Raw genomic sequence first — 21,105 nt, 5'->3', positions numbered from 1 at the left:
GTGTCTGAAAATGGATGTCAGGCACCAGTGGGTTTAAGATACTTACTAAAAGTCAGGTTTGGAGATGCCCAGCTTCTGGGGGTTTTACTTGGGATTCCCAATAACCCCAAGTCCTTCAGCAGTTTTTGCAGCGTTAGGAATTTGTATGCCTGTGCAGATCTCGGCTGGGGGTGAGAAGCTGGTCTGGTTTGTGTATCAGATATTTTCGCAAGGCTGAAACCTCTGTGTTTTAATATTTATATTGTATTTATGCTATACTTACATTACAAGGGTTATTAACCCTTTGCCACTAATAAGAGTAGGGGTTTACCCCTCTCCGCTTTGTTTTTAGGCAGTGAAATTAAATCAAAGCAGCTTATCTCACCCGAGACATTTTAGATGTAGTTAAAAAAAAAAGGGTTAAGGTGCAAAAAAACCATTTCAACTGTGATATCTACAAGCAGCTCCTCTGCACAAATTTTGGCCTGCTCTGCCTTTTCTAAGTCACATGAGGAATATTACCCATACACGCTATCCTTCCCTACTTGCAATAGTTTGCTGTAACTATTTGTTCAGTGAAGAGAATAACGCTTTTCTTACATGTCTAGTCACATAGCTACGATGATGACCTGCTTAAACACCTAATATTCTGCAAGGAATGGTTGTTTTCTTCAGTGTAGATTGCATTGAACATTACCGAGTTCCCCTAGGAACAGGCGCCGAGAAGATAGCTTGTTTTTCCAGGGCTGAAACAGTCTCGGGTTGCTGTGACTTACCAGATGTGCTGAGGTAGGCAGCTTGTCAGGTGGTGAGATCCACTCTGCTGTTTAATGGTGATCTGAACGGTGCATTTTCTTACTGGCTCTGTGCACTGAGAACGTGGTCCTGTCCAGCTGCAGACCCAGAAGTTGTCCCAGGTCTCTGCAAATCCATGATCGCCCAATGCCAGAGGCGTGCCTGTGTCTTGCTTGCTCAGGTTTTGGCTGCTGTGCTGATCCTGGGGTGCAGAGTTACAACCCCATGGTAAAGGGAGAGCGATGTGGTTTTGTTCCACGTTGCATTAAAGCACAGAGCCGGGCTCTGGAGGTTGAGGATAAATTGTGGGGGGAGTAGAAAAGTTACCAGGTCTCTTTGCGTGCCTTTTCTGAGCTGGGGGTGCGTGTGGGCACTTAAACTGCGTGCCAGAGCGTGGCATTAAATATGGGTTCTGGAAGTTTCGAGGAAAGCCTGGGATGGGCTCTCTGCTGTTTCCTTCATTTAAAGCAATCATTTTGTCAGGGTTTAGAAAGGAGAAGGACAAATTCAGTACTTCATAGACTCTCTTGTGCCTGCTCCTGCCAGTTTTACAGCATTCAATAAGGCAGAAGACAGAGGTATATTTTACAGGACTCAAAGCAGTCCAGACACTTTGAAAAATATCCCATTAAAATGCAGTAACAACTTTTATAAAAAAAAAAAAGATGCCTCCGTGCAAGATTCATTGTGAGCTGTTCCTCTCCTCAGAGCATCGAAAACACTCCTACAGCCTTGGTTTATTGAAACTTGATGATTCACTGTTAAATGCAGCAGTTTCAATTCCCAAACCCATCCACAGCTCCTGGAAGTGAATAGCAGTTTCTTGTCTTGGATGATTGCTGAAGAGTCTTCTTTTCAAGGAGGCATTAGTAAGATAATGGTTTATCAAATGGGCTTACTAAATGAGAATCAGGTCTCGAATCAGATATTTTACAAATGAGATTGGCTTTAAAGTAGAATTAGAAGGGGGGGAAAAAGTAAGCAGTGCGAAAGTCTGCAGGCGCTTCAAAATGTACGGCTTCAAAATGCATTTAACAAAGATGTTCATTTTGGCTTGTAAATGTGAAGAGCAGACTTACTTCAGTATTATTTGCAGGTGGTAGATGTCAGATAAATCAGATGTCTGCCCTGTTTCATCATCAGTGATTTCAGAGGTATTGCGTCATAGGACTACCACTGCGTGGGGCTTGGCCGCCGCCGTGCAGTGGGACCACAGAGGTGTAGGAAGCCGGTGGCTCAGATTTGGTTCCCTCCAGTCCACCCCTGTGTTGCCTTCCTGCTCTGTTCCTGCAGACTAACTCCAATAACACTTGCATGGGGTCGCAGTGGCTGCTGTGTTACCCTCGCAACACAGAGATTACATCCCACTTTGTTCAACGGAGTCTCCTCAATGTCATCACACGGTATCGAACTCATCCCACCAGGTCTGCTTATTTTTGGACACTCTGTACCACATGTTTTCTTTTTACCCTCCTCTTCATCGCAGGGAGACCTCTTAACTTTTTACACCAGATCCTATTATTTCAAAGCTCCTTTCCCTGTCATTTTTTGGTAGCAGCTCTCCGTGACCCTCTTCTGTCCCTCCTCCAAGGGACCCTGATTTCTGCTCTCCCCTTCCCTACCTCGTGCTGCTGTAACATAGCGGAGATCTCCGTCTAACGTGGCCGCTGCTCAGCACCACCGTTTTCCTGCTGTGCATTTTGCAGGCACTCTGCGCCAGGAGGACGTTTCCAGCCTGGTGAAGGCAGAGCCAAGCCTTTACTATCAGAAACCCTCTTTTTTTCCCCTGTTTTCTCATTCACGTGCCAGTAGCTTTCCACAAATGCTGCCTGTCACTGCCACGCAGAGTCTCTTGGAGATTTCCACCAGAGTAGCCTTTTCCCATGCAATCTCCGTTGCAATCATCCCTTCCGCACCTTTTACTTTGGCAAACTGAAACCTAATCCAACCGAAATCTGTTCTACCTTTACTGAAAGGTGACCCCGTCTCACCAGGGGCTTGCCGCTCCCCTAGGTGGGTATGGGCTCGGGCTGCAGGGCTGCAGCTGCCATCTCTGCCGCAGTCCGACTGCAGAGCGTGTGGGGACACCCCCTCGGCTGAAACCCTGCCGTGCAGGGACGGTACATACCCCTGACGAACACGCAGGTGTTTCCACCGCGTGCGATATAAGACGGGCATTGCAGCCGTCAGAGCGGAAACTGAAACGAGTTGAAACACGGTGTTACGGCCACCTTTTAACAATGAAAAGACCCGACTGCCGACGTGGCCACGCGCCGGTGCGGGTAATGCTGCGAGCCGGTGAAGCGACCCGGCCAGCGGCAGCGGGGTATTGCCTTGTGCCGTGATGGATGTCGTGTCAGAGCTTTGGCTGCTCCTTTGACCTGATCGTGAATGAGCGCGGGACCGGTTTCTTCTTTCCTTTGTAGTATTTAAAGAATTTCCTTTCAGTAGGTAACTGCGTTCGGTAGCAGAAATAGAATTATGAGTGGAATAAAGCGTGTTCGATTTTGCCGTGGTGTGAAGCACTGCGTCAGGACACAGCCTCAGAGGAGAGGTTCGGCTGATTTACTCATTATAGCTCCTGACTAAAGAGTCAGGAGTAAGATTTCATGGGATTCGGGACGTGAATGGGTTTACATCGTACTGCAATGCTAACCTTAAAAGGCTTTCAAAAATTCTTAGCAAGCACACTGAACCCCTGGATTTTCATTTTAAAATTTCACTGTGGAATTTACTTTTGCCAATGTGTTAAGCTTAGGACATGCTCAAAAATACCAGGCATGGGTGAAGCCTCAAATAATTGATTAGTGTGGATTTATCCAGCTTGGATTTCTAGACAAGGCTTTCCCCATCTCAATCGTTAAAAGAAAATGGTGTATTTACAGCCCAAGCAATAATTTACGTGTCCCTATGTACACAGATACAGAGGGCAGGGCTAGATTGAGTTCCCCTCCCTCCACCAAACCATCTGAGCACTTTTCCGTGTTAATTAGTTTGGCAGATGCAATGTCCTTCACAAAATTCATGGTGTCTCTGACCCCCTTCGATTTTACGGCTACCCCTGCCTGCCGGAGTAAGTGAAATTATGGCTGCAATCGTGTGGATGTTTTGCTTAAACAAAACCAGCATCCGAGGAGGTGGCTGTACAACACCGTTACGCGCTCGCTGGATGCTCCGTGTGGCTGGTAGCTGTCAGCGTGCGCGTCTCGGGCGGCAGCAGACTCCACGTTTCCAAGGGAAATCTCTGAGCAGCCCCTCTGGAGAGGCATTCCCTCTTCCCTGCTAAACCTCACGCGCAAGGAGAAGACGGGCATGCCCGGCTCACGCGTGAGGTCGGAAAGCGCTGATATAATATTGCACTCGGAGGCTTTTCTCCCCGCGCCGAGGCGATTCCAGCTAGAAACTCCTCCTCGCTGTGCAGCAGCCTACAGTGATAAATTGATGCTGCGGCAGATCTTTTTTTCTTTTTTTTTTCTTTTTTTTTTTTTTTTTTTGCAATCTTAGCATAAAATGGTCAAATGATGTTCCACCGCAGAATTCAATTTCACAGTTCAGTTGGGTCCTTGATTACACTGCCAAATTCAGATTAATGTGCATTTAACTAACATGGATCAGGGACTCCTGGCCGGCAGCCAGCAGTAATAGTAGCAACCGTGAGCTGTGTGGAGTTTGCTGCTCTGTCCACCCCTGTGCACCACCACTGAAATTGATTAATTAAATGAACTCGTTGCCATAATTATTTGTAATTGTGCTACATCATGAGCCTGTGTCGAACCACCCCCCTGCCCTGAGATGCTCCACACGTCGTCAGGAGTCACATATGTGGTATCGTAAATGTGGAGATGCTCTTTTCTGGGAAGGGGGGGGAATGTGGCTTTGTTTTAGGTGGGGTTTTTTGTCTTGTATCCTTTTTTTTTTTCAGTTGGGATAGAAGCAAACTATTATGTTTGCGAATGTGAAGTATTCATTTGCTTTCAGTGTAAGAAGCTTAGAAAAGCTTGGAAAAGAAAAAGAAAGGAAGGAACCTGCAAATGAACAAGGCCTCCCATCGGGATAATTTCCTCTGCGATTGTCTCTGATTTCAGATGAAAATTAGCGGTTTCATGACACTGCAGTTAAGTAGCGTGTCACTCTGGAAAATGATTTAAGAAATGGTAAATTGAATTAGGCTGCTCGTCATACTCGTGTATGCAGTCACTCAAACAGCAGCCGGCAGCGGGGCAAGGCAGGCGATGACAGGGGTTTCAGGGTACCACCGCCTCTGCAAGAAGAGGTTGGTCATCCCTGAATTGCTGGAGAAAAGCATAAGAAAAGACTGAGGGCTGAGAGTCAAAACCCAGGAACTGGGATGTGAAAGGAAAGACACAAATCAGAATTTGCCAAAGGGCTGCTGGATGTGAAAGGGATGAATTCTTGGAGGAAATGTCCCAGAGAGCCTGCAGGGCACTGCAGATACAGAGCAAATACGCTTTTTGGAGCATACGCTTTCATTAAACAAAGATTATTGTATCTACAAGCAGGTACCTGGACAGAAACATAGACCTGAGATGCACAAAAGATCTCGTGGTCTTCCCTGGCCTCATTTTGGTGATGATGAGAGCACAGCAGTGCAGTGGTCTGAAAAATTGCTTCTCAGATACAGGGCAGCAGTGTCATGTTGAGAAGAACGGGTACCTGCGGGAGCACGTTTTGCCAGCGCCCACTGAGGACCTCTGGGGGTGCCGAAAACGAAGCGAGTGGATGGACAGCGAGAAGGTTGTCTGTTCATCCGCGTTCACTCGTCTGCTTTTCTGTTGCAGGTGGATTATGATCGAGCGCAGCTGGTTGTTAGCCCACCGCTCTCTGGATCGGACACCTACCCCAGGGGCCCAGTAAAGCTACCTCAAAGTCAGAGCAAAGTCAGCTATTCAAGCAGCAGCTACCAGTACCCTCTGGTCTACCACAAAGCGTCCCACTATCACCAGCCATCTCTCCAGCCCAGCTCTCCTTATATTTCCACCGCCTCCTACCCCAGCTCTCCAAGTATCACGTCAAGTGCTTATCCTCCGCCCAGCTGGGGATCCTCCTCAGACCAGCAGCCCTCCAGGGTGTCCCACGAACAGTTCAGAGCTGCCCTGCAGCTTGTGGTCAGCCCCGGCGACCCCCGGGAGTACCTGGACAACTTCATCAAGATCGGGGAGGGCTCCACAGGGATTGTCTGCATCGCCACCGAGAAGCACACGGGAAAGCAAGTCGCTGTGAAGAAGATGGATCTCAGGAAACAGCAGAGAAGGGAGCTGCTCTTCAATGAGGTACGCTGTTTTGGGTGGTGCGAGGGGTTTTGCAGCCGGTAGGTTCAGCAGGAGACATGGGCCAAATGGCAACCTCAAGAGCCAAATTAATCTCTTTCTAAAAGAGGTGGTGAGTCCCATGTGCATCTATGCTGTATAAATATTGTATAACCGTACCAGTTTCAAATGAGCTACATCTCCTGGCTTTAAACCTATAATGCGGTGGGAAGTCGCAGTAAACGGCTAATCAATCTGTCAGCCGGTCCGTGTGGCTATCGGGTGCACAGACATAGCCCAGCTGCCTTCTTCTGACCGTTTGCTGGTAAAATAGTTTGTTCTTCCGAGATGGAGGATCCAAACTAACCAGACTATTCAGGCACCGTCTTCTGGCATATACGTACTTTTTGTTTCCTCCCTCCTTCCTTTCCTAACCATTAGCAGTCCCTTTGCTTTCTTGATGGTTACTAAGCGGAGAGCTGACAGTCCCTTTTTCATGGCACCATCTGTGTTAATTCCCACATCTCCTTTCCTGAGTGGTTACAGCCAGTTCAAAGCCCACAGCTGCCTATGGAAGATTGTTTTCCCCATGTACATTATTTTAAATTTAAGAACACTGGTTTTCATTTGCCGGTTTTTCACCCAGTTGTTTGGTGCTGAAAGTTCCTTCTGCAACTCAAAGAGTTTCTGCTTTTTTTACTTCTTACTCCCGTAAAGAAGCTAGTGGTGCGTGTTCTCAACTCCCTTTTCGAGATCACTTATAAATACGCTGATCAATGCCAAAAACACTGCAGGTCCCCAGGGAAACCCTTGTGAGAACTAACCTTTTGCTTCTGTCATTTGTTTCCTGTATTTTAACTCTAAGAGGATCTTCCCTCAGCACATAACAGACTGGTTTCTTTAAAACCTTTAAAAACTTAATATTTTTAATTAAAATATTAGTTTTTAACAAACTTCACACAGTTCTCCTTTGCACAGTCCATGCCTCCACTGGGTATTTTGGCGTTGTTTTGCCTCTGCTGGAAGACTGCACTGAATTGCGTTGTGGTAGCTCTAACCAAGCATCTCTTGAATGGTAACATCTTGAAGCAGGTCCTGCATGCTGTGCAGGACCAAGCTGCTTCCCTGACACGCTCCAGTCACTCGTGTCATCTGAAAATTTCTTTTCAGCGGTGCTGAAATTCCTCTGTCTGTAATGAAGCCTTCCCTGGCTGTTGTTTTCTCTCCTGATTGCCTTTCTGACGTCTGTCAGTACCACGTGGCCGTGGTCGCCGCCTTGGCCGGGCTGCTGTTGCTGTGGTCCCAGTTCCATACAGTCCCTTTCAGATGTGGGATTTGAGTCATCTTATGAATATCCCCTGTATTACCAGCATTCTGTTAAAATTCTGTGCAAAGTACTGTTCGATACATGACGAAGAAGACTTTTATGGGTTGAGCAATTGATCAGGTGAAAAAAAAATACGTATCTGTTGTACTGAAGGCAACTGGCAATAAAAAAGCAATGAAATAAACAGCCCTGTTCCTGCAGTCTGAAAAAAAACCAATTATCTACCACTTATAATTGAGCAACTAAAGATTCTTCCTTCTTCCTAATGCATTTATGATGACTGTTATTTTTATGTAAAAATATTGATTTTGTTTATGCGTTGGCATAAGAATTAGGAAGGATGTGATTCATAGCAGAACCTTTACTAAGCACAAAAGGTACAGTGAAAAAAAAGGTCAAAACAAGTATCAGATAATGCTTGTAGCAATTCACGTATCATCGTTTTCTTCCTCACAGGTTGTAATCATGCGAGATTACCATCATGAAAACGTGGTTGACATGTACAACAGTTACCTTGTTGGCGATGAGCTGTGGGTTGTGATGGAGTTTCTGGAGGGCGGCGCTTTGACAGATATAGTGACTCACACGAGGTGGGTTGGGTGTGCTGCGCCGGGGACCCGCAGCGTAAATCCTACAGCGTAAGCCAGGCCGGAGGGAGGTGCCGCGGCTTTCCTTCGCGCCCGCCGCACCTCACCGCCTGCTGAGGGAAGCTGGGTACCTCCTGGCTCTGTATGTGTATTTGTAGATATATATTTATTGCCGTATATTTACATCCAAAATAGATATATACAAACATAAAAATACATACATGCGTAGAATATACATACATGGAAAATATATATACAAACATATATATATATGTATGTGTGTGTATAGCTCTATATGTGTGTATATGTATATACATACACTTTTATATATATACACACGCACATATTATACTGTAGCATGCTCACTTTACCAGCATAAATAAGCCACTGCAGATGAATTCCTGTCAGTACCAGCATTTTTTAAATAGAAGGGAAAGAAACACCTGAAAGAGCTTGCTGGTAGCTGAGGATTTGCTAACGCTTTAGGAGGTAGTTTAGCAGCAAGGCGACTTTTATCCATTAGTTCCTCAAATGGCAAAAAAAATCTTCTTTTCCCTGTTTGGTGATCTGTATGGTTGTTTTTTGTGGTCATAACTATGTCAGTCGTACGGGTGATTTCTCTCCTTACTCATAACCCACGTAACCGTGCTGTCAGAAATGTTAACTGCAAACCGAGCCTAAGACATAATGAGAAAAGTATTTTTATATCAGAATATTTGTGCTTATGGTAGAGCTTGTTTCCATATTTCAGTTAATATTGTACCTTTAAACGAGGCTGTTCGCCAGCACAAAAGCTGTAGTGTATGGAACCGCTCTTCCTCTTCTGAGTGGGGACATTACGTTTTACAGCCCTCTTTACATCTGCTCTTCACTCATCTTTTCCTGATAAGTGGGATAAAATGAGATAGAAAAAAGGAAGTCTTTGTTTAGTTTCTTCCTCTTGAATTAAAAAAAAAAAAAAATCCCACATCATTCCAGTGGGGGAGTATTTAGGTGAGCAAGAAGAAAAGCAAGGAATAGTAAATTAGAAAAGTTATCTTCTTTCATAGTGTAATGATGCTCTTAGATCCTACCAAAAGCAGAGTTGGTAACACAGGTATTTTATTTTCTAGTGCTTCCTCAGCTGATGTGCTGAAATAGATCACAATATTGCACGTCGTTTCTTAACTCCTGCTCCCCAAAACATTAAAAGCTCTGTCTTAGATATTTCTGACAGGAGTTTAATGGCAAAGAGATGTTCCCAGGACACCACTTCCGAGCTGTCATCTATTTTTTTACTCAAAATAGTCTTTCCTTAATCTTCCAGGTTTTTTTTTACATTGCCTGACCTTCCCTCAAAGATTTTGCTAAAATACTGCAGATGGCACACAAAGTTAAAGCAGAAAGCTCCACGGGTGTTTTTCTGCTCACATAACAGGGATGCTGGGGTCGTCCAGCAGCGGGGCCGCGGGGTCAGGGTATGCCACCCATCCCGGCCATCACCATCGCGCTGTGGCGCACAGCTTCTTCCAGAACGGGGTTTTGCACACGTGTACAGAAATGAGGACTCTTGCTGTTTATTTTTCTACTGAAATACCCTGAATATTTTTATAGAAGGCATAAAAGCAAAGAAGTGCTCTCGAAGAGCTGTACCCAGGGCCTGATGTTCTGTCTGCACAATTAAGAGTGGGTTTTTTTCATATTTATTCCCTGCCTGTTTCCATCCCAGTAGTGATTTACCCTCCTTGGCAAGCAATAAGTTTACCGTAAATAAGGCATTTCTGTTATTTCCCAGAGGGAAACAGGCTCACTGTAACACACCACATCACATAATACACTCTGCTTTTTTACTGCTGCAGGGAGACTTACCCAGACGTCGTTGCAGCATTGTTCCTCACTCCTCATCTCCCCTTTTTCGACAGAAATGGGACCGGAGAGTCACCCCACAGAGCCATGGCCTAAAAGATCTCCTGGCTGTCCCTGTGCTGGCGTGAAGGGGGACTTGTGCCTCTTGGCTCCAGCTCCCCTTTCCTGATGTCTTCATTAATGCTCAGCTCGTTTCTTCCACCTTCCTGTTTCAGGATGAACGAGGAGCAGATAGCGACTGTCTGCCTGTCCGTCCTGAGAGCCCTGTCCTACCTGCACAACCAAGGCGTCATCCACCGCGACATCAAAAGCGACTCCATCCTTCTCACAAGCGACGGGAGGGTGAGTGCCCAACGTTTCTCCTGCCATCTCTTGGGGCTGGCATGAAAATAGGTGTACACTTTCAAAGTGACACTGACTTAAAAAAAACAAGCCAGGCGTGTGAAACCAAGGAATATGACCTGTGAATACTTAGAGAGCCGAGTCAGAAAAACAGAGGCCTGGCCGGTGATTGACGTCTGCGCTGCATGCAGAGTCCCTGGGGGGGGATTGGAGCCATCAAAAGGCAGTGGCAGAAGAAACTATGCCACATGGGTGATGGTTAGGTGACGGGAGACCTTTTACGCTGCACCGCTCCTACTCTGATGCCTCTCAAAAATATTTTCGTTTTACTACATTTAGTTATCCTTTAGTTATCAAGCTTCTATACATTTGCTCTGTTTTCCCAAGCTAGTTAGGAGGCTAACATCAATCTATACGAATAGGAAAGATTCTGCATTCCTGCTGAAAAACTCCTCTGATGGTGAGAGTAGCTTTTGCTGTAGGTACGCTTACAAGAAGCTTGATAATACCTGTCCCACACTTCCATTTACTTGGATGGGATGCTGCTGTCAGTGAATTGCTCTTTCTTTGTGTTATTAATGAGCGGGGAGACAGGGAGAGAAAATGCTGCGCAGGAGCTGCGCAATAAGCAAAATAAAGTTTGCACACAAAAAAATACTTCAGCAGTGTTCGGTCCCAAAGAAATTGTTATTCCCTTACAAGGAGAAAGGTGGGTTTGGGCAGTGGTATTTCTGGGCATATGCAGCCATAGAACTTGAGGCGCCTAGAACTTGGGGCACCCAAAGGCTTAGGTGGAGGGAGGCAAATCACTCTTAACGAGAAGAGCCTAATTTCTGCTTGAGTGAGGCACTACTTTGCATCTCACCTTGTGGCCCTGTTGGGATAATTTGGGTAGAAACTAATGCGCTCATGGCCAGTGAGTCCCATAAGCAGGGCTTTAAGGGTCTTTAAGCAAGACTTAGCGGGTTGGACTGAGCCCAGGAGCACCTGGTCGGTCTGGAACCAAACCTAGACCTTCTCCTTCAGAAGGTAAAACTCTTAGCTTCCCAGGCCTGGAATTCCCTAATCAAAGGCTCGCCTTTATAATTTGATTCCCACTTCACCAAGGGAGAGGGATTTTCTTCCTGCAGCGGTCACAGGCTGCTCCTGTTAATCTGTTGGGGGAAGAAAATTCCACGTGTGTAGGAGTTTTTCAGTTGCAATTTCAATCCATGTTGCTGAAATAGCATCTGATCTGCTCTCGGGATCTGCATACAGTGCCTCATTATACTCATTACTCCAGTACTTATTATCTGCATTGCAGATTTCTTCATGGCTGTGTTGTGCAATTATCTTTTTTTAGAAAATCGTCTTCTTTTACGTACTCGAATGAGCAATAGATATGCAAAACCTCTTGTGCTCCTACAAAAGAAGATTGGGCTCTGCTTCCAAAATATGCATTATTTCTTCCATTCTTCATGCTGTAAACTGAAAAATACATTTAGCACAGAGAACTTGGCTATTATTGGCTTTGTTTTAGAAATACCAACAATCATCTCATAATTCTGTTAAAAATAATACTCTTAAGTTTTATAAAAAGTAATGTCTGTATGAATCAACGAAAGAAAACAAATCAGTGCTGATAATAAAAAGCTGGTCTACACAATGCAGGGATTTATGCAGCTTCCCGCTTCAGTCGTCCTGGGGCTGTTTGGGCTCGCTTCGTATCCCCAGGTGCCAAGTACGTGATGGGATACACGGCTTACGGACCTTGGACGTGGGTCACCGCTGCACTGTGCGGTGTGTGCCTGGAGGTGATGGGGGTTAGGCTAATGTCTGGGAAAACCCTTACGATAGCTTCTAGGCCTCCAAATAATAAATACCTGGGGGAAAGAAAAAAAAAGACTTTAGCCTTAAGGAACAAGCTGCTTCAGGAGGGGGGTGATGCCTCCGACACTCAGACCAGCTTGTTTTGGTTGGGGGTTGGAGGAATTTTCACCTTGGCGTTGTACAGCAACGGGGAGGGGGGAGGAGATAATTTTCTGTAATTTTTGTTGTAAAAAAAAAAAAAAACAAACCCTGGCATAAAAGTATGAGCAGGCACATGATGCAGCAAGAGCTGCTCTCCAGAGTGCTTGTGTATCCCATTATTTCTATTTCAGGTCACTGCCACAGCTACTCAAGGACAGTACTGTCTTTAATTCCCGAGTTCCCAAGCAAAGGCAGCAGGTCCCCTTATCTCGTACAACCATTTTGGGAGAGTCTTGTGCCTTTCCCTGCCTTCCCCAAACTAGCTCCTCTGCTACATCAAGAAGACAGTTTCTTTAGTGATAGTCCACAGTGTGAGGTCCTGGTCTTGAAAAATAATTGGCTGGGGTATTGCTTTTTGTGAGTGTTAGATCATGCTCTCTGTGGTGAAAGAAAACGGAGTGAAAGCCACTTGTTTCATCTGTTTTCTGGCAAACTCACAGATCGTATACCTGATACAAACAATAGGAGTGGTGTGTATCACTTGAAATAGGTATATTATTGAGTATCAGTATACATACGTAGACTACAAACATGGGGTTTTTATATATATATATACACAATAATAGATTCATTATAAAACACTGTTATTTCAGAATTTTTTGCTTTCCTTCTATTTTTTAAATATTATAAGCCATTTATCACCTCCGCATCTTTTGCTGGTGGAGAGGCAATGAGCTATGACAGGCGATCTTATTAACAAGCGCCACTGCCACTCTCTCCTACTTCTTTCTCTTGCCTTCATTTTAATGAGCCGCGCGTTCCCCGGGCTGTATGGCCGTCTCCAGCCGCGCTTCCAAAACTGCTGCTGTCCTGTCCCAGGCAAACGCTGCAGCTCCGTCCCCGTCCCCCAAGCCGCAGCTGGAGATGCGTGTCTCGGAGGCGTGTGGCCTCAGAGGAACTGGCCTTGTTATTCACGAGGGGCTTTTTTTTTTTCTTTACTTTTCAGATAAAATTGTCCGACTTTGGGTTCTGCGCCCAAGTGTCAAAGGAGGTCCCCAGGAGGAAGTCGCTAGTCGGGACGCCGTACTGGATGGCGCCGGAGGTGATATCCCGCCTGCCCTACGGCACCGAGGTGAGCACAGCCGGGCACCGCACGGCCCTGGGGCGGCTCTTTTCCCTCTGCGTGGTGCCTTGGCCGACCCCTGTCAGAACCACGCAGTTCAGATGCATTTACACAGATACGCTAAATAGCAGCAATTATGTTTGCCCCAGAGTGCTACATCGTGGCTCTTTTTAAAGTATTTCTCCAAGACAAAGTCGTTAAATAACGACTCCGTTTAGCACACTAAACAACGTAGTGCTTTTACATGTTTTAGCTTAGGGTGCTGTATTAAAGGAAACTGGCATCATTTTCACATCATGGAAGACCCTTTGATGCTCTTTACTATCAGGCCTGCGAGCTGGAGCTGCAGTTACAGGTGTCTACACCTGCATATGCCAAACCAGCAGCCAAACCACATGCCCATGCTGCACAGCCAGGTCACAGCAGTATTTGCACAGACCTGCAGGCAGAGATCCACTCTGCTTTCAGCCAGCTAAAGCCTGAGACCCCCTTCCTCCAGAGGAGCGCCGGCAAAGGCAGAGGCATGGCCCTGCAGGGTCCCAAACACAGGAGCCGGCTGGGTGGGTTGGATTGCCCCCTCTGTCATAGCATTCATCTCCACAGCGGCTCATTCCTTGCAGTCATCGCTCTCATTAGTTGAGAGACCGGGGGGGGGGGGGAAGCATATCTGCGGGAACTATTTTAAGCACTGCCAAATGGTCTGAAAAAGGCAATTCCGTTTTTATCGGAATCCTTCAGATGAGACCAGAAACGTGGGGACGCGGCAGCTCTGCAGTGCCGTACCCCATCCGTTAGGAAGCTCTGAGTCACGGCACTTCTGCGCTGCCAGCCTGGGAAGAGCAATCCCCTCTCCCGCGCTCAGCCGTGACAGTGACTCACGCCTCCCCAGCCAGAGATGCGGCTGCGTTTTCTCCTCTGCGTGGTGAGGGGAGTCGTCTTCGGCTTGATAGTGCCTGTAGTAACAGCTGCAGAGAGCAAACCTGCAGGACAAATATAGATACAGATATAGCTATAGAGAGAGATACATTGACGCACAGATACACACATACATATACATACATACACGTATGAGAGAGGGGAGAAAATGAGCCCAGGGCTGAGGGGGAGACGCTGCATCTTCACAGAGCGTGGCAGGGAGAGCGCCTGCCCGAGAGCACCCTGCAGGCACCGATGCTCGCCCAGGACGTGTGGCATTGCAGAAGACATTTCAGGGATAATAACATCAGCCATTATTAGCCCATTAATAACACTGAAGGGATTATTAAGTGGCTGAACTTACAGCTACATTAGGTTTCCCCACCAGAAGGGAAAGGAAAGGAAAAGAAGAAAAAAAAAAAAAAAAGAGGATTTAAGCTGAAGGATAGTGTTGGCAAAAGAGCAAAAGCAGGAGGAACTGGCCTTGGCTGTATTTGGGCTGGCAAATGACAGGAATTACAGTCATCAGAGGACTGGGATTCTGGAGCAGCTCTGCAGCAGGCCAGTCCTAAAAAAAAAAAAAAAGGTAGGTTTTTTTTTAAGCTGGAGCGGAATCACCTTCCAAAGGGATTATCATCTAACGTGTTACCTGTGCTCGCTGGAAATGGGCCCGGGTGTAGTAAGTGCTTGTGTTTGCCTTGGGCTTTAATATTCGGGGGAAACAGAGTACCTGATTTCACAGCAGCTGAACTGTTCTCCGCTCTCCCACTAGCTGCACCTTTCTGCAGCACTGCAGAGCCAGCCTGGGGTAAATATTTAGTGGGTGCAAATCAGTGCAGCTGAAATGCAGCGCATTAGGGTGCAGCCAGCTTCTTGAACAAGTGTCCCAGTGGCCAGCACCTCAACCAGCTGCAGCCCTGGGTTTGTAAGTCATTTCTAATTTATTCTTCTTACTGCTCAGAAGAAAAAAATCGTTGTCAGGTGGTTAAAAAAGAGATTTGCAGTGATGACTCACCAGACTGTTGGCTTAGACTGGACGCAGACAGCAGGTACGACAGCAGGAGCCAGCTCGGAGGTTTGCGTGAACCCAGGCGCTGAGCCTGTTAGCCCCCTTGCTGCGCTACCAGCGGTGTTAATGACCAAACTGTGTGTTGCAGGTGGATATCTGGTCCCTGGGCATCATGGTGATAGAGATGATAGATGGCGAACCTCCCTACTTCAACGAGCCGCCACTGCAGGCCATGCGCCGAATCCGGGATAACTTACCGCCCCGGGTGAAGGACATGCACAAGGTCAGACTGTCTGTAGGTGATGAGGGTCTTTCCACGTACAAACGTTTAATAAAACCATAGCCACACACATCCACGCTCAAAGGATAAATTCCATCTTTAAGGCCCCTCCTTGAGCAGCAGGTCCCATGTAGGGCTGTAGGCTTTTTTTTGTGCCTGGCCCTGGCTTTGCTTTTGCAGCAAAGTGATGGCAAAGGGAGCTGGGCAGAGCCTCGTGCTTCCCGCCCTGCCCGAGGACCAGAGGCACGTCAGCCCTGCTGCGGATGGGTTGGTGCATCCATGCCCAGCGCCAAAGCCTTTGGGTACCTCCCATTTTGGGTGTGCTTCTAGAAGTCAGACCTGAGCCCTCAGCATATGTTAATGCTTTTCTCACCTAGTGCGCGCAAAGCTATGCAGTGCGTGCTGTTCTGCACCTCACTGATATCCAAAGTCTCTCAACATTAACAGCACGTAGAAGACGTGCGGCTCAGTACTTCTATTGCCATAGGGAAGCTCAGTGCGTCCCTTTTGTCTTCCCAAGAAAAGCAGAGTGCACAGACGCAGCGTAGGCTGGAAACAGGTGTCTGTCTTTGTCCACCCTAACGCCAGTGCCATGTTGCAGGTCTCCTCAGTCCTCCGCGGCTTCCTGGACTCGATGCTGGTGCGGGAGCCCTCGCAGAGAGCCACAGCACAGGAACTGTTGAGACACCCGTTTCTCAAACTGGCTGGGCCCCCTTCTTGCATCGTGCCCCTCATGAGGCAGCACAGGCATCGCTGAAGCCGGCGACTTTTCAGGAGGTGGTCGGTGCAGAGTCTGTCTAACGGCCGCGCAGGCATCCCGGCGGTTGTGTGGGAACCGCGGGCAGGGATGAGCGAAACCTTGTGGAGGAAAACCAGCCCTGCGGAAATAACGTGGTGTATAAAAACCCAAGGAGGTGCTCTCTGGGGCTGCGCGGGACCGGGGAGCGATCCTGGCCACCAGCCGGCTGGCCACACTCCGCCGTGGACTGTCGCTCCCCAGCACTATCGTCGTCTCGGCCATCCAGGCAGAAGGCCCCAAATGCAAACAAGGTTGGAAAGATAATTAGTAGAAGATAGCACAGCCAGAGTGAAACACCAGAATTTTATTGCAGGCTACGGCACTTCTATTTCAGAAGAACACTTTTCTGACAAAAAAGCACTTTTTATCTCAATCATAGCAGCGCAATGTATTTTGCAACAAATTTGTAAATTTCTGTACAGTACATTTTGATAATTTGCAGTACTTTGTCATGTAACTGTTGTGTTAGTTGAAGTAATTTAAGTGTACCTTCGCAAGAATTTGAGAAGATAGTTTCCGACTTTTTTAACCCTTTTGAAAACAGGAAAAAAAAGAAAAAAAACCCCACACCTTTAGGAAGTTAGAAGGTTTTGCAGATTTTCCGTTGGGGTGAGGAGAGCGCTCGTCCCGCCGTCACGGCAGCCTGAAGAGCCAACGATAACTGATGCCTGTGACGCAGTGGCTGTCAGAGCTGCTGCTGAATGTTAGCAGTCATCAGGCTCTCCCTCATCTCCCCGTCTCTCCAGCGGTGGGAGCTAACGCGTCCGGCGTACCCTTGCTCAAGGGTCATCTGCTCACGCCGCGGCCGTCCCGTCGTTTTATGCCACCGCAAGGCCAGTTTTGTTGTCACAAAAAATCTCCGTTATTTCTGTCACGCTCTGGAAGTGGAAAGGGGCGGCAGGAGCCTGCCCACCCAGCGGGCACCCTCCCGGGCGCAGACAGACCCTTGTGATGCGTTACGAGATGTTTGCCATATAGAAGTCGTGCTGCTGTCTAGACCTTTTTGAATGTTGATGCAACAGTTGACTACTGCGGTACAATTTTGTGTTATTTGTTGGATGACTTTGCATGTTAACTGTAGGCCTAAATAGATTTGCCTTTAAAATTTTTAGAAGTGCTTCATAATTATTTCAATGATAAATGAATTTTATTTATTAATGATTAGTTCTTTTTAATTATGTATAATACGAAAGCCATGTTTTTCAAGAGTTTGTTTTTCTTACTGACCTCATTTTACGATCTCATTAAGAAACACAAAGCCAATTTTGTGAAAACACAGTTAGTTTCTTTCTTATTATGGAATTTCATAGTGAATAAATTAATCGTTATTTATTGTAGTAAATTATAACCAAACATCTAAACCTGGCAGGAGCTGTTGCTTAAAGATCTTCCTCCGGGACAAAAGAGTTGCCAATAGTAAAGCAGCTCCTTTAGTACTGCCCTTAAAAAGTTAAAAAATATTTGAAGGGAGAGAAACAATTAAGAAAAAAATGAAAAGAAGAGATAAATATGAACTTGAACATTGAATAGATGTTCCTGCATCTGGGTGTCTTACTCCCCGCTGCTTTCTGTTCTTAACCCTGTTTGCACATTTTAAGAAGACACTAAAGAAAATGTGTCTGGCTCCCGCCGCCCCGCCGCAGACCCGCTCCTGGTGCCCGCCCGCAGCCACCTGGCCAAGCGCGCAGCGCCCACGGCGTTCCAAGGGGTTTGCTTCTATTTTGTAGTCTTGACAACTCAGGAAAACAGGCTGCACCAGGAAAGGCAGTGACCTACAGGCGAAACTCTAATGCTAGCCACAAAAGGAAACTTTTTTAACCATCTTTGAATAAAAAAGGGGTTGGGGTTGGTGGGGGTTTTTTCTTCAACATTCAGCACATTTTAGGCTGTACAAGTGAAGAATTTTCTGCAACTTTCTTATCATTAGATACTTTAAACAGTATTCATCGAGTTTACTGAAAGTTTTGTCGATTTCAAAGGTTTTTTTGTGAACACCAACTACTGGTGAGACAAATGCACATGCAAGTTAAATAAATTAATTAATAAACGCTTTCATTTTCAGTGTGGTTCCCCCCCCCCCCCCGGCCTTGTTTGTATTTTCTGAATTTGACTCAATCACACAGTACCGGGCCAAGCAAATAACAAGAAAAAAAAGATGGTCCGTGTATATATGTGTGAGATACACACACACACACATATATATAAAAATATATATATATATTTATAGTGATTAATGAGCTGCCCCTGGTGATTTTAAAGTGTGAGTGGCCGTGTCTGCGTTGAAAGGCAGCTGCTCCGCCCTGGCCCTTGGTGCTGGTCTCGGCCGCGTCCTGACCGCTGGGTGGGGAGTTGCTGGGAAAGCCCAGCCTCAGTGAAGGTCACGGGCTGAGCTTCAGGACCGTGAGGGCTTGGGGTTAGGAAAGCCACTGATCCAAAATAAAACCTGTGCCGGCCTGCCAGCCACGGGGAGCTGGCAGTCAGGAGTCGGTCACTGTACAGCTGTGAGAAAATAGGTTGGTTCGTACTTTTTGATTGTATTTATTAGTTTAAGATAGTCAAAGAGTGATATGCTGCTGTCCAGCTATAATTTTCCAAATTTAGAAGACCTCAAAAAACAGAATATCGGCATCAATGAATTCTTCTCCTGGCTGATGGCACAATCTCTACATAAACACCTATGGTGAACTCCAAGACATGAGTAACAATAAGAAGCCTGAGATTCTGACTGTGCCTCTATCCAAAACTAAGAAAAGGAAAAAAAAAAAAAAAAAAAAAAAAGACTTACCAGTTGTCCCAAGCACATCAGACTTAACAAACAAGAACCAGCAGGTTGGAAGGGGCAAAAGAGCCCCCACACGACTGAAAAAGAAAAAAAAAAAAAAAAAAAAATCTTTAATTTGCTGTGAGGAGGAAAGTGCAAAGGCTTAGGGTGTGCAGTACAATGGGGCAGGGCAAAACCAGGCAGCCCATGAGCTAAATACATCACCAAAAAAAACCCCAAAGTGAGGGGAAAAATAATGGAGGGAAATAATCGTTCAAATCTGTATCATCAGCCTTTGCAAAAACCTTGATGTGGGAGACAAGTTCTCCTTGGCACCTTCCAGCTCCCAAAGAGGCCAGTCCTGATCAGCCCCGGAGCCCCCATTTGTCATGCACCGGCCTCCCCTCTTCTTGCACAGAAAGAAACCCCTGCAGCAGAAATAGGCAGTGTGGTTTGTCAGCTAAAGCAAATGATGTAGTTGAAGAAATACTACAGAAATACCCATTTCAACCTAAGATACCATGATTTAGCCATTCCAAGAGGTTCCCCCAAACACACGTGCACATGCACACACATACATACACACTTATGTTAGAAAAATACACAACTTCTCCTCTACACACAGAAAACAAAACAAAACACCACCTTCATGGCTCAACCCAAGTTGGCAGTGCCGGCACTGGAACCACCCAGATTGTCCTGGTTTTTTTGAGAAGTGATCAGCACACCCATACACCTCCACATGTGAGGTACACCCCCCACCCCCACCCCCCCCACCCCCCCGTTGAAACATTTCCACCTTGCTTTCCTTGCCCCCCAATCACCCCCCCCTTTTTTTTTTCCTTACTTGGCCTTAATTTTTGGCTCCTAACCATTCAGCTCTCATGCCTAGCAAAAACATTCCTCCCAGGCTCCCCAGCAGCAGCATCAGTCAGCTAATGAGTCTATGCTATTACTTGCTCCCTTAAGCACCTTCAAGTCTTATAAATGAGGTTTTATATTACTTTTAGTTGCTGACATGAGTAAATTATTCAAAATGCATTAGCCATCACTCAAAAAAAAAAAAAAACACCAAAAAAATTGCTTAACGTTGGCTGTTCCACTCACAGCACTTGAAATAGAGCCAGAGCCAGCCAAAACGCAGGGAATAACCGTGGCCTGTTACCTTACACAGTTGACTGAGCTGTGTTCATCACCCTCTCTGCACATTCGTTCCTTGGGTAATCTCTGTAGGCTCTTCCCAGGTCTTGTCTCCTGCAACCTGATGGCTCCTGAGCCCTCATCCCGGTCCCTGCAGTGCCCACGCTGCAGGTGCAGGTTCCTCCATCACTGTCACCTTGTGGGCTAGGCAGTCTTGCCGTTGTTGGGCATCTCAGCAAAAAAAATACACTCTGTAGTTTTAGTTTTTTAGATACCAGATGTTGGGAGCATCCATTCACCCAGAAGACGTCTTCATCTGCTCCACTGGCTGAGGCTGAGCTCCGCGTATGGCCGGTTACTCCAATGCATTTATTCCTGCCTGTCACTAAGGAACGATGGCTTTTTCTGAGGTCACCAGTTCTAAAAGTATTCACAAATACTTATAATTTTAGTAGCAGGGGCATTTATTGGCTATGTAACTCCCCTCCTCAGCAATACATCAATAATTTATAATTAAAGTTCTAATCATAAGTAAGTACTTTGTAAGTCATTCACAGCTGCTTTAGTAAGTAAGTGCTTAATTATTACAGGTCCTTATAGAGCTCAGTAGGTTGACAAGTTTCTTATATTTATCCACCGTCTACTAGTGTGTTCATAAACACCTATTAAAGCAGAGTGTTCAAGTTTGCAGCTAGCTCATGACAAGCCATCGATGAGTGAAAGCTAAGTATAACATGAAATCACAGTAAAAGTGCTGCCATCCTCAAGATGCTGCTGAAGTTTGATAGGCAGGAGGGAAGCTGGATGGCTTTTTTTAACCTCTCATAACTAATTTTTCAAAAATAGGCTTGGAAAGCTTAAATCAATGGAAAATGCAGGTCAAATTCAGTAAATAATTGTTAGCAAAAGGATGGAAAGAAAAAGATTCAAAGGGTTTTCTTTCAAAATCTTAAATAACTTTTTCTTTAAACAAGATAACATCAGTC

At 46.1% G+C, this 21,105-nt stretch overlaps 1 protein-coding gene across 3 annotated transcripts in view; it reads left to right on the top strand.

Moving 5' to 3' along the window:
• The window catches only part of PAK5 (p21 (RAC1) activated kinase 5), a 141,769-nt gene extending 124,273 nt beyond the window's left edge, over window positions 1-17,496 (top strand). For all 3 annotated transcript variants that reach the window (XM_087774392.1, XM_087774390.1, XM_087774391.1), the window contains exons 4-9: window positions 5,574-6,065; window positions 7,825-7,958; window positions 10,016-10,142; window positions 13,099-13,224; window positions 15,288-15,422; window positions 16,021-17,496. In XM_087774392.1, coding sequence (XP_087630518.1) covers window positions 5,574-6,065; window positions 7,825-7,958; window positions 10,016-10,142; window positions 13,099-13,224; window positions 15,288-15,422; window positions 16,021-16,176 — 1,170 coding nt within the window. In that variant the 3' untranslated portion in view covers window positions 16,177-17,496. The remainder of the gene's footprint in view (window positions 1-5,573; window positions 6,066-7,824; window positions 7,959-10,015; window positions 10,143-13,098; window positions 13,225-15,287; window positions 15,423-16,020) is intronic.
• Window positions 17,497-21,105: the final 3,609 nt, after the last annotated feature.

Source organism: Nipponia nippon, unplaced genomic scaffold, assembly GCF_047370975.1.
Source record: "Nipponia nippon isolate SJK-2023a ecotype South Korea unplaced genomic scaffold, ASM4737097v1 scaffold_4, whole genome shotgun sequence".
NCBI lineage: Eukaryota > Metazoa > Chordata > Aves > Pelecaniformes > Threskiornithidae > Nipponia > Nipponia nippon.
Note: the sequence above shows the minus strand (reverse complement) of the source record. Positions and strands in the feature narration are given on the sequence as shown.